Below are 13,308 nucleotides of genomic sequence, written 5' to 3' on the forward strand. Positions count from 1 at the left end.
CGAACATGTTTACTCTCTACTATTAAACATTTTGCTATTTTCTGGTGCTTTATTCTAGTCAGTTATGGCTTATTAATTCAGCAGGTTAAAAAACAACAAGCACAGACTGAAAGGCCAAGCATTTATTTCAGTGTTTGCAGAAGGAAGAATTGCAAAATAATATATTTGATACATTTCCATATTTTCCACATTTTTCATCTAGGCCATTGCAATCAAGAAGCCAAAAGAATTTAAATGATTTACGTGTGCAATCATTGTGGAATGCATACCAATAGCCATGACACATTACTTAACATTTCACTTGGAGCATTAAATCTACGTGTAAAGGTTAAGATTCCTTGTGTCCAGAACAGCTTTCTAAACACATTTGATAAATACATGGGTGTCAGGCATACAAACAGATGGTTAGCCAGGATTTGTATAGACAGGAAGAAGGGTTATGTGTATTTGATAATGTACAAATGGAGGTCCCATCTCTACTGTAGGACTAGAGCTCAATAGAGCCACTTCTGGTAAATGTAGAGGGGTGTGGAAACCGGGATAGACAAGGAGAAGGAAGGGAAGCCAGAAGGGACAAACAAGGCATTACATTTTCTGACATAATCAAATGTGCCAGTTTACGTACATCCCACGACCAATCACACTACGTTTTCGTGACCTCCATCAGCTACGAGCCTGGGCACGCACACCGTCAGAGGGACCTGCTGCCTTCCCTTCTCATTCCTCTAGCGGAACTGCAGAGGGCTCACACGCAGACCAATCACATCCTTTCCAATCTCCGTTGCCTGGGAAGCAAAGAGGAAGACATTTTATTTTCACAACCTAAAACGATGAGTCTAAGGTGGTTAAGCAATATTGTAATTTCTTTTTTACATGAAAATAAACAAGAATGCCTTTTGGTTATCTAAATTCCACAAATGTATCAATACTGTAGTCAGTTAACACAGACAAGCCACAGTAAAAGAGAAGAAGTAGTACTAAGGTCAGACTGTTTTGTCCATTGTGGGACATGGGGGCAGTGAGGTGGGCCTACCTGTGTGACCCTGCAGACCTGACCCTTGTATGTGGGGCAGTAACAGGCTCCAGACAGGGGGCACTTTTCCACCGGCCGGCCACGGTAGAGTGGCGTGTACGAGGCGGCGCACAGGTCAAAGGGATTGTGGGGGTCGTAGTTCAGCTGGTGGGTGTCTGTCAGAGTCTTCTCACAGGCCGCCAAAATCTTTCTGGTCTAATAGACAGACAATAGAGGCAATGGTGCCATTGTAATGAGCTGGCAGTTCTCTGTTAATACTCTTACCTTGGACACAAACAAACAAACAAACTCACACACACACACACACACACACACAGAAATGGTTACCTGTTGTGCCACCTCGGGTTTAGGACCGAGTTCGAGCAGGCGCCGTGCAAAGCCCGCTGCAGTCTTGAAGTTGCGTAGCTTGAAGAAGAGGTTGAGAGCTGTACGAAGCACTAGCACCATGTGAACGGGCTGCAGGTTACAATGTGTGAAGTACGCCGCCATCTGGTGGGCAAAACGGGGAAAACAGTTTCCTCATCTGCAGTCAACCAACACTAATGATGCCAAATGAATTAGTAGGCACGCGTTCAATGTCATAACATCGGCACATGTCCCATCTCTGACGTTAGTTATTTCACTGTGTTGTGACTCAGAGTTGTCCCATCCCCAGCGCATCCTGTGTGTCCTACCTCACACAGCCGCTTCTGTTGGTCAAGGGTGTCTTTTGGCAGCTTCTTCCTTTCTGTTTCCATGGTGAGCCCAACAATGTACTCTCTGCAGATGGTGATGAGCTGCTGAGCCTGTGGGGGGAAAGACAAATCCCATCATGCACCTGGAGCCTAGCTCTAGCATTACACAAGCTGACTGACAACCCATCAGCACTAGTCACATGAATCACATTTTCATTGAGTTGTTTCACATCAAACGACGTTCGATTTTGATTCCAAAGGTGGGTATACATGGCCTTGAACAACAGATTTGCACCTTACAGTAAAAGTATGTGCACGCGTACACACACACAGACACGGACACAACGTTACCTCAGCAATCTCCTGCTTGTTGTCCACCACCAGCAACGGCACGGAAAGTAGGATGACACGGAAGCGCTCAACGGCCTCCTCGAAGCGTCCGGCCGTGGTCAGCTGGTAGCACTGCTGCAGGCGGGCGATGAGGTCGGCCAGACGCAGGCCTACGGCCGGCAGGCCACCCTTGGCACCGCCGTCCTTCCAGTTGCGCAGTGGGTGGCCGCGCAGGCAGGGCAGAGAGGGCAGTCCCAGGTAGGCGGTGCGTCCGCGTGACAGCGTCTGCATGAACAGCTGCTTGTAGGGCTCGAAGCACACCACGCCCACCTGGTCATGCAGGAGCTGAGGGGAGGAGGGACAAACGTCACTGACTGACCCGAGCACAGTGTGGGAGCTTTTAAAGGAACCAGTTAGCCTAAAGCTAGCCTATAGCTAACAGGGAGCTATAAGTTAACTGGTCGAACCCAATTCCAGTGAATTATGAGCTAGGCCAACGGTGTCAGACTGGGCAATTGCACCGCTTGCACAGAGAGAAGGGTACGTATTTTTTTGGTAAATAAGCTTATTTCCCAAAAAAATCCTTTCACAAGTCAGTCACAAGCTGCAGTCACAAGCTCCGCAACGTGACACTGTCGTTTCATTCATTTGATGGTCTCTTGGTTAGACCTTCTGTAAAAGGCCTGTTGTTTAATCTAGTCTAGTTTCAGTCGCTGTGATTCTGCTTATTATGGAAAATTCTAGAAAAAAACCAGAAAATAAAGTGACCATGAGCTGAGGCCTGAATAGTTGGGGTTCTGGACTCACCCTCATGGCAGTCTCGAAGGATCCGGCCAGAAGGTGGTCCACGACCAGCTGGGAGTTGTTGCACCACATCTGGGTGGGGCTCATGCCCTTGGTGGGCGGCACAAAGAAGCCATCTTCAGCTCCGCCTCCAGCTCCAGCAGGCAGCTCCTATTGGTCAAAGAGTGAGGAGAGTCAGTACCACTTTATTTACAGTGACTGGCATGGACAAGCTATTTAACATGTGCATATATGCATGGTGTAAGTCAGATATAAAGACATAACAGGAAGCTTGAATTGAATAACAAGAGTGTGACCATAATAATGACCAGACCATAGTATGTGAAAATGATACAATTATAGGGGAGCATAGTAGTCTGAGTAATAATTCTTATGGGATTGTAATAGTGCGAGTGGGGAGTATAATGGTGTGAATAGAGAAGGCCACTCCTCACCAGCTCTGGGGGCAGGTCCAGATCCTCTTCCACCTCCCAGCCGCCTCCCTCTCCTTTCCCCACGCCGGCCTCATCACCCAACACATCCTGGGCATCAGCAAAGCCATCTGAGGGGGAGAAAGAGAAAACACACGCTCATCAGACAAGACAGCAGACAATGAGAGAAAGGCCGAAAGACAGATGGGAGGAGAGGAGGTGAATTAACACAAAGCAGCCCTCACCTTCATCCATGTGCAGTTCAGCATCCTCTCCCCACCCTTCTCCTCCTGGAGCTTCCATATCCATTTCTGCAGCCATCTGACCGGCTTTACCTGAAACACACACCAACGTTACATACAAAAAAACCCACACAAACACACGGTCAAGACAGTAAGGCCAGTGAGTGCTTATAGTTCACCTTTGGCAGCAATGGCCCCCTCAAAGAAGCCCTTGGAGACGGTGAGCAGGGGCCAGTTGGTGTCCAGGGGGTTGATGGGAGGTGGGGGCTGCAACAGCTGGGCATTGGAGTCCACCTCAGGAATCTGAGAGAGAGAAAACAGTTTTTATTGCACAGTCTGTGAGGCTCCATCCCAAGTGTATAAGTGTGTATAATGGAAGACATCCATTACAGCATGGTAAAAAAGGGCATTACCATGACCAAGTTGTGAAATTTGTCCTTGTGCTCGTCTGGTCTTACCATCTCCTTCTCGGGGTCAAAGGTCTCCTTCAGGGCCTCAGCCTCCTCGTCCAGGCCGTGGGTGGCAGCGGTCAGATAGGCCAGAGACTCTGGAACACAACCAGCCAAGGACACTTACAGAGCTGGTCTCACTGATAACCAGATGACCATTACACTAGAGCCTTATTATACTGCACCTAAAGTACTGTGGGTGTAGATATGGACTCTATGGGGTTAAGGATGGACATGGTGTTTGTATCAGTAAAATACTCACTCTGTCCACAGTTCTTCAGGATGCGCACTCGCTCACTGACGTCGCCCAGATACAAGGCTCCTTGGTAGTGTCCACTCATGTCTTTCCTGATCTCAGCTATAACACAAACAAAAAGGATCAATATAAAGGATCTCAGATTCACAAAAACACACAAGTGTGTGTGTGTGTGGCTCACTCACCGATCTTCATCATCTTGCGGAGCTTGGCCAAGTTGCCGGTGATTAGGTAGAGGAAGGTCAGCTTGTCAAAGTTCTTGGTCCTCTGGTAGCACATCTCCACCACCTGGTGGTGACCCTGCAGCAGTGCGGCCTCTCCCAGGCGTTCCCAGCAGCTGCGGTCATCCAGGGCCTTTGCAGCCTCCAGCGCCACCTGCAGATGAGGGGGAGACAGTGCAGTCAGGCATTAGCTTCAGATAGCTTCAAAGTGGATGCATTGTGATCCCACATTGTGATCTCAGATCAGTTCTCACATTTAGCCACTAACGAGAAGAGAAGCCGGCAACAGACCAGCAGCTAACAGCCAGTAAGAGTTTGGGGGAGCTGTGGCGGAAGTGGCTGCAGTCTCCATACCACATTCGGGTCCGAGTGCCCACGGGGACCTGGGTTCGAATCCGACCCACGGTCATTTCCTGGTCCCACCCCCACTCGCTCCCTGTCACTCTTTGCTGTCATATCTGAATGAGGTGCCTCCTGCTCACACGCACCTCAATGTTGCCACATTCCAGAGCCAGGCTGAAGCGGGTCTTCTCATCCTTCACAAAGTGCAGCGCCACCTCCGGATATCCCTTCTTCTGCAGGTATGCGATGATAGACTGGCCAACCAGCTTGGCATTGCGCACCATGTGCAACACCTGATAGACAGATTGGTCAACTTAAGAAAGCTTGGACAGTGACTGTTATGCAAATCCTCTAAAATCCACAACACGACAATGAACTTCCAGTTTAGTCAAACACATAAAACATTACAATACTAATACTATGGAGAGTAAATACTGACAAAAATTGAATTCATTGCGGAATTGGCCTCAGTGGAAGCACAGAGTAAGTATGTGGGTTGAAAAATGCATGCAGGATGGCAGGTGCCAGCACAGACCTCCTCGTATTTGCGGCTGACCAGGGCCAGTTTGAAGCGATACTCGGTGGGGTCAATGTTGAGCACACGAGGGCGGCACTCACGGTCCAAGCAGTACACACTGTTCCCCCGCACACGCGTCACATAGATGGGCAGGTCCAGCGTGCGGATGATGCCGTGATCACTGCAGAGACGAAACAGAACGGACCAATGAGGAACAGGGGAAAACCACTGATACCTGAACTGAATGGAATGACTGCAAAATTGATTTTGGATCCAAGATGGCGGCGCAACGCGCATCGGCTTGAAGTCTCTCTGCACTTGGTATTTAATGCTTCTTTTGCACTTCTGGTTGGATGTCAACTGCATTTCATTGGCTCTGTACCTGTACTCTGCTAAATGACAATAAAGTTGAATCCAATCTAAAAAAAAAATTGATAGCGCAAAAATGCTTTTAAAACATTTTGCTGATTTGACAATCACACTGGGAGGTCGCTAGACAAGAACCACTGGTCTAGGTTAAAGGGATGTGACTGATGGTCATAGGGACACCGAAGTACTGGCGTCTGTGTGTGTGTGTGTGTGTGTGTGTGTGTGTGTGTGTGTGTGTGTGTGTGTGTGTGTGACGTACCCTGAGGTGAGGGCGTATTTGATGTGGTTGGAGGTGGTGTAGATGAAGACCCCACTCTCGTCCCAGGCGCCGCTCTTCACGCGGATGTTCTCATGGATGTTGCACAGGCTCTCCAGCTTCCTGTTGCAGATCATGATGGCTGTGTGGTGAGTAGAGGAACAGAAGAGAATAGTGAGGTCCTTGTTTGGCAGAGTGAGGAGCCACAAGGCAAGACAGAGCCCATTGGCCAAGGTCAGCCTGAAAGACCAGAGAGAAAGCCTGAATGAAGAACAGACTTGTGTCAGTGTGGGTGTCCTACCGTGTTTGGCCAGCAGGGCCACGTGGCTGGTATCGGCACTCCACACCACGTACTTGACCTTGGCGATCTTGACGGTGGCGAGCGAGCGCTTCTGCTGCACGTCAAACAGCGTGACTCCGTCGGCGTCGCGCAGCAGCAGGGAGCCAGTCCCAGCGTAGAAGATCTCCTCACAGCTCGGGACCTGCACCTTCTTCACAATCTCATTCTTCAGGTTCTTGATCAGCAGCTGGCAAGAGGCATAGGGGTATAAAGTCAATAGAAATGGTGATGGAAAAGCCCTCAGCATATGCTGCAGGAAGAGTAAAGGGAGACACATTTTACTGTTCAGTTTCGACCGAGGAGGAGAGCCGCATGTGAACAGATTCTCCCTATTCTCAGAGTACTGAACTGATATCATAGCAAGGAAACAGCATAGAGGGAAATGGATCCTTACAGAGTGCATGCGGTCCAGAACGGCAAACCTGTTCCTGGCCACCCAGACAGCCGTAAGACCAGAGGAACGCTTGCCTTCAGGAGCTGGGAGTGAGTGCAGAGGAGACATTACCATCATCATTACACAACTTTAATATTATCATATGAATACTCCTGATGAAACTTTGCTTTATAGCTGAAGAACTCTTAAATCTAGGGCGTGGCAGGCTTACCATCAGGGTTTTGGGAGTCACTTTCACGTGGGATGGAGTAGAGATCATAGGTGCTGTTCTCCAGATTCGTCGCTCTCTATTCAGTCAGGACAGAAACAGAGAAAAAGTTACAAATTTGTCTACGAGCTATCTCAGCTTTGCTGATGTGTCTGGATATTCCCAACACTAAATAAATGGACAGTCAAATGCAATACTCACAGTGCACAGCAGGACGGCATTCTCAGCTGGGTTGTAAGACATGCTGAACACGGGGAACTTGGAGCCACTACATAAAGAAAACAAACGAACATACTCAGCTAAACATGTCAAGCGTTGTAATCTCATTTACCTCTTCTGATATAGAAAAGACCTCCTCACTCAACCATTTTATCATTTTCACACAAAGGGCAAATGCCCCGTACCTGCGCAGCTGCATGACAGCGGTGTCCTTGCTACTGTTGAAGTCCAGCTGGCGCAGAAAGCGGTCCTTCACATAGTACAGCATGTTGCCGTACACAGAGTAAGCTGGCCTCTCCCTCTCCAGCTTGAACACCAGCATCCCACTGTCATGGCCTGCAGACACACACAGCCTTAGCGCTTTACTGACAATACTGACAAAGATATCACATCAATTCATTTTGCTATATATGATATGTCACAGTCCATTTCTCTCCAACTTCTCTCCCATGGTCACTGAAAGTTAAAGGAACACTTGCCTGTTTTGGTTTAACATTAGCGGGCTAGCTACCTACAAGGCATGCAAGACCTTACAAACACCAACAATAGAGCCTTATTGGCACTGCACAAGTTTGCCAACATACAAACTGGTGTATTTTTCTTTCACTTCTGCCCCAAACACAGAACTGCATAGTGCAAATCCTGGATGGAAGGGGGGGTGACATGCATTTATCCGTCCTCCACATGATCATATACTATCAAAATAATGTGAAGATGACACCAAAACGAGTTGCCCAATAAAAGCATACATCAAAAACTGACAGCATTCTGAAAATAAATAAATAGAAATAATATTTGAGGGCCTTTATGGGGGCACTGAGAGGACATTCTCACCTGCGGCAAAGAGGTTGAGGTTAGGGTGAGCTCCCAGCACCCAGAAGCGGTCATGGTCCCTGCGGAAGGTCTGCACCCCAGTCCTCTTGGACATGTCCCACACGCGGATGCTCTTGTCCTCCGAGTTGGACAGGATGAGCTCCTGGCGGGGGTGGAAGACAGCGCAGGACACGTTGTTGTAATGTCCTCTGCAGGTGTCTAACTCCCATGCCTTGGACTCTGTGGACAGCATGAGACAGAGTGGAGAGATCAAGAACATAAAGTAAGAAAAAAGAAATAATAATAATTTAAAAAAATATATATAAATATACACATCAACCAAAATAAAAACAAACAAGTAAATCAACTAAATCGAATGAGTGTGTAAAGTACTTTTGTAAGTAAAGTCAGTACAATTTATTTTTACACATTCATACTGATCAAAGTGCTATCCAAAGTACAATTAAACAGATACAAGTATGTACACACGTACACATACATCTACACATTAACTACAGAACAGCTGGGAACAAACACAGAACTACAGACACAGCTAGGGACAAACACAGAACTACAGACACAGCAAGGGACAAACACAGAACTACAGACACAGCAAGGGACAAACACAGAACTACAGACATAGCTAGGGACTAACACAGAACTACAGACATAGCAAGGGACTAACACAGAACTACAGACATAGCTAGGGACTAACACAGAACTACAGACATAGCAAGGGACTAACACAGAACTACAGACATAGCTAGGGACTAACACAGAACTACAGACATAGCAAGGGAACAGAGAACTACAGACATCACAAGTTGTACATTAGAGGGCTGAGAAGGCTAGAGAATACAGGTGTGTTTAGAGTCTAGATTTAAAGGCAATGATTGGGGGGGGGCATTCCTTATCATTTTACATACCCAGTACCCACTCACCATTCATCCTCCAGATCTTGACCTGACGATCGTCTGCTCCTGAGACAATGAGAGGCATGCTGGGATGGAAGGCGGCCCAGTTGACCCCGCGGTCATGACCCTAATGAGAAACACAGAAGCATACTACCTTAAAATGTTTAACCCATTGACATTCATTTGTAATTTCTTCTCTCCTGGTTCATTCTTGCTCAACCTAAAGAATGTGTGTCAGGTCTCAGTTTAAACCAAAGCATTTTCTTGCTAATGTAGGGGCCCTCATTTAAAAAGTGGGTGAAGTGTGTGAACACGTAAAGCTCTTGTGCATGAACAGAACTAAAGCTATTGTGTTGTATGTGGAAGCATTGAGATTCATCAATATTTGTGCTTAAGATTTATTCGCATGGTATTAAATTGACAAATTGATTTTGTATTGTTACCTAATTAACTTTGGATAGTCATAAGGTGAATAAGCCCCAGAAATGACTGGCATATTTATTTGCCAATTGGACGAACAAAACAATGTGCGCACACTGACCACTCCATCATGAAGGCTGACATCGCTTACCTCGAGAACGTGTTTTACTACGGCATCCGACGCCCCAAACAAATCCACCCCTGTGAGGCCTCGGATTTCTGTCTCCACGGCGCCGGGCGAGAGGTTCTTCTTCCTCAAACCTGGAACCGACAATCCGCGCAAAAACAGGGAAAGGAACCAAACATGGGCAACACAACAACACCCACGAAAGAGAACAGGGGAGGAGAGGTGGGAACAACAAGCATGTTACTCAGTCATTTAAACAAAATATCTATAAGAATGAGGTGATTGCTACCAAAAAAAAAACAATTTGAAAGGTGAAACACACAGCACACACTGTTGGACTGCTAACCACTTACAGTCGATACGAATTATAAGCACAGCCAATGTTCTCTAGTTCTCCAGTCCAGAAAACAGTAATGCTACAGTAGCCAAGGACACAGCCATTAGCTGCCTCTATAATCAATTTCCATACATCAACAAAGGCTTAAGATTGGGTTTACATGATTGTGGAATCACAGAGAGCATGTGATTGGGTTCAGAGGTAGTGTCAGTGATACAGGCAAGAGTTACTTATTTTAAAGCACTGTTTAATGCAAGATGCCTCAGACTGAATACACAGACTGACAGGCAGACCATTGATCATGAATGTTTTTCTCATTGGTATTACTGACCCTACCTTAAAATAATTAATCAATCATATCCCCATGACCAGGATCATTACTGTTCTCTGGTAGAAAATGACAAAGAAACGAGAGAACAGACTGTGCTGGTGATTCCAGCGCACAAATCACTTAAGTGAACCAACAGTCCAAGAGAAGTGGGGCAGGAGGAGCAATGAGCGGGAACCAATGTACAGGTGCGGATGTTTCCAGGGGGAGCATGAGAGCTGGTGGACCTGAACAGGGTGGAAACTGACTGGTGAACTGATAGGGCGGTGCGGGCTGGAAGGGGGTGTCATGATATGATATGCTCTGATGGGGCACTGGGTTACTGAAAGGATGAGAAGTATGCAAGCTATTTCATGCTGTTGTTAGAAGATGCCTGGGTAATGACACTGATGTCACTGATGCGAAGGGGGAGGGGAGTATGCCATTAAACAGTCATTAATGTTAGACTGATATTACAGTCAACTGAGCAAACCTCACAGTAAAATGAGAGGAATTACAGTGTGAGGTAAATGCCTGCGGTACTTTTTATAAAAGCATAGTATAGTAACTGCAACACCCTTTGGGTAAGATGCCACTTTTTAAAGGGTAATATGTTAAAAGTGTTTTAAAGTACTCATGCTCAAGTTTTTCATCTATTCAGGATTCCACCATGCAGACAGAGACAGGGAAAAAAGTGTCATCTAATGGACAAAATACACAGATCTGAGCTGAGAATCTAAGTCAACTGTACAGTTAGTGTTTAGTTGTGAGTTTGGAGTTTGGAGTATACACCCTCAATATGACTAAACAGCTTGAAGCAGACAGTAAGCCAGTTAAAGTTTACTTGCTTGAGTAGTTACGAGAAATTAGAGTTAAGTTAGAGGACAAAAAGCAGACAGAAGACAAGCACACCACACACAAGTCAGTAAGAATTAACATGCATAAATACAGAAACACTTCTTGTATAAGGGAGTATCCATTCTCCCACTGTACTTCCAAACTGACTAGTTTCAAACCCTGTCTGGGCCCACTCTTTACTTGTCAGGGTTCCTTTGTGAATATTCATTTGAGAGGACTCTATAAAAAGAAATGGGAGCAAAATAGTCAAGCCCCCTTGGCTTTCAGGGGATTTGGCCATGTTGCCTTTTCAAGAGTCCTTTCAAATCAATGTCCACAACACACACAAGAGAAGAGTGAAGGCTTTGTCCCTAAACCTCACTTTACTATGCCTGATGTGCTCTCTTCTGATGACATTAAAAGACAAGAAGTGTTTCTGCAAGCAGCCCACAGAGATCAAATCTTCACACAGAGATTGAGGAGGAGGAGTTTGAGGATGCCGGGGCATCTCTCCTCACCTCCTCTCTCTTTCTCTCCCTTCATCCCACCCAGCCATCCCACCAGGCCCGAGTTCTCCCCTATTCAACTCCAGCCCTCCCCACACGCCCTCACCAGAGATATCCCACACGCGCACAGTCTGATCCAGGCTAGCAGACACCACCAGGTCCTCTGAGGGGTGGAACTGAGCACACATCACATAGTGATTGTGGCCCGTCAGGACACTGTAAAACACAAAGGTCAGGAGATGCATATAGTCACAAATATGAAGAGTTGGGGGGGAGTAATTAATATTGACTATTATAATATATTATGTAGACTATAATAAACATGTTTATTATATAATTTTGACGTGACGTGAGTTTTTTTAAAATTTGTTTTATGTATGACAAATATGATCTCAGTATGACTGAAAATTAATGTTTTCGTACAGAGGATCTGTGAATTTCACTTGACATGACAACTTCATTAGAGAAACAAGGTGTTCCCACTCACCAGACACAAGTACGAGACTGCCAGTTCCAGATGCGGATGGTTTGGTCATCTGACGCACTCAAAATCCAGGGATACTCCTACAAACACAAGGCAACATTGACACATGTATATAGTCAGACATCCCCAAGTACTGTCAATATTTTTGTTGTTATTGTTTGATTAAAAGGCCTTATGCTCACATGATGGAAAAAGGTAGTCCGGATGTAATCGAGGTGTCCGAGCAGTGTGAACAGGCATCGCCTTAACTTGTAGTTCCATACCTGACATGCAGAAAATCATAAGATTTAACACAACAGTTTTCTTGTGATTCTATGTGGTCGAATACTGTAACACAAGTATTGTGGCCACATTCAAATACATGTAAACAAATATTGATTATGTGCCTAATATTCTCTCAAACCTTGATTTTGTAGTCATCGCCGCCAGACACAAACAAGGGCTGCTGCTTGTGAAAGTCAATTCCCCTGACCGGGCCTGTAACAAATGTTTCATTCCTCAGTAAAAGTGTCACAGACGGCCCAGGTAAAAACAGGAAGGTGTTTTACACTCAACATTTGATCATAGATAGAATACCGTCATGCTCGTCGAATTTGTCAATCAAGGTGCACATGCGGTAATCCCACAGTTGAATGACTCCGTTGTGCAAGCTGGCAAGAATCCATGGTCTCTTTGGGTGGAAACTGAGCCCTAGAAAAAGGAATTGACATAGATAGTAGAACATTACATGGATGCTATGACATTAGCTACCAAGCTAGCAAAATAAGTGTTACTGATCCGACTGCCCGCTCAGTAACATTTAGCAACGTTACATGGTCGTAATTGACGAAATATCATATGCTTTCACTCCCACAACTCAGGTTCTATTTAAATAACTCATGTCTCATAAAACATTCTAATAAACACTAACATTGCAATCGCTTGCTGCTCTGATTAATGTAACGTTAACTGCTAGCATTAGCGGCCCATTCATATTAGCAAAGAGACACAGCATTTAGTAAACATCTTAATTCAGCACATGCTGTTGTCATTGTAAATGCAAGTGTGAACTGTAATAATAACAGCATATGAAGTTCAATAACTTGACGTTGCTACTTAAATAACTGCTGGCAAGCTAGCTACAGTCGCAGCTAACTTACATTGCTAACTCAAGTTTACCTTACCTTTAACACGAGCCGATTTCGTCTCAAATTTGGTTAACATCTTAAAAGACGTTGTTACACTTCCACCAACGATGATTTGAGAAAATAATTTATTAAAAAAAGAGTTAAGATTTAACAATGTTTCATCTACTATTTGCGTCTTAAGAGTGCTACGCCAGGTCCTTTCTTGTTAGATTTCGCTTGCTGGAAGGCTACAGCCAACCACTTCCTTAGCTGACACGTCGACGTACACTCATCATACACTCTTCCTGTTCGTGCTTGAACGCGAAAACGCCATCATCCAAGGTTCCACGTCGCATTTTCCGGTGCCAGGATTTACTTTGGGATCCATTCTAA

At 45.7% G+C, this 13,308-nt stretch overlaps 1 protein-coding gene across 1 annotated transcript; it reads right to left on the reverse strand.

Moving 5' to 3' along the window:
- Nucleotides 1–107: 107 nt before the first annotated feature.
- Nucleotides 108–13,210, reverse strand: copa (COPI coat complex subunit alpha). Its single transcript, XM_042090238.1, has 29 exons — nucleotides 12,973–13,210; nucleotides 12,386–12,499; nucleotides 12,213–12,286; nucleotides 11,992–12,072; nucleotides 11,813–11,889; nucleotides 11,432–11,541; nucleotides 9,363–9,472; nucleotides 8,819–8,918; nucleotides 7,899–8,117; nucleotides 7,250–7,400; nucleotides 7,047–7,113; nucleotides 6,849–6,924; nucleotides 6,638–6,720; nucleotides 6,205–6,430; nucleotides 5,907–6,045; nucleotides 5,297–5,459; nucleotides 4,908–5,054; nucleotides 4,384–4,573; nucleotides 4,205–4,300; nucleotides 3,952–4,040; nucleotides 3,673–3,796; nucleotides 3,497–3,586; nucleotides 3,276–3,382; nucleotides 2,845–2,991; nucleotides 2,059–2,382; nucleotides 1,708–1,818; nucleotides 1,361–1,522; nucleotides 1,034–1,228; nucleotides 108–785 (listed from the first exon to the last, which is right to left on the reverse strand). Exons 1-29 carry the CDS (start codon nucleotides 13,010–13,012, stop codon nucleotides 726–728), a joined length of 3,672 nt encoding a protein of 1,223 aa, XP_041946172.1. The 5' UTR covers nucleotides 13,013–13,210; the 3' UTR covers nucleotides 108–725.
- Between the last annotated feature and the right edge of the window lie 98 nt (nucleotides 13,211–13,308).

The sequence above is a fragment of the Alosa sapidissima genome, chromosome 1 (assembly GCF_018492685.1).
Source record: "Alosa sapidissima isolate fAloSap1 chromosome 1, fAloSap1.pri, whole genome shotgun sequence".
In the NCBI taxonomy this organism is placed as follows: Eukaryota; Metazoa; Chordata; class Actinopteri; order Clupeiformes; family Clupeidae; genus Alosa; species Alosa sapidissima.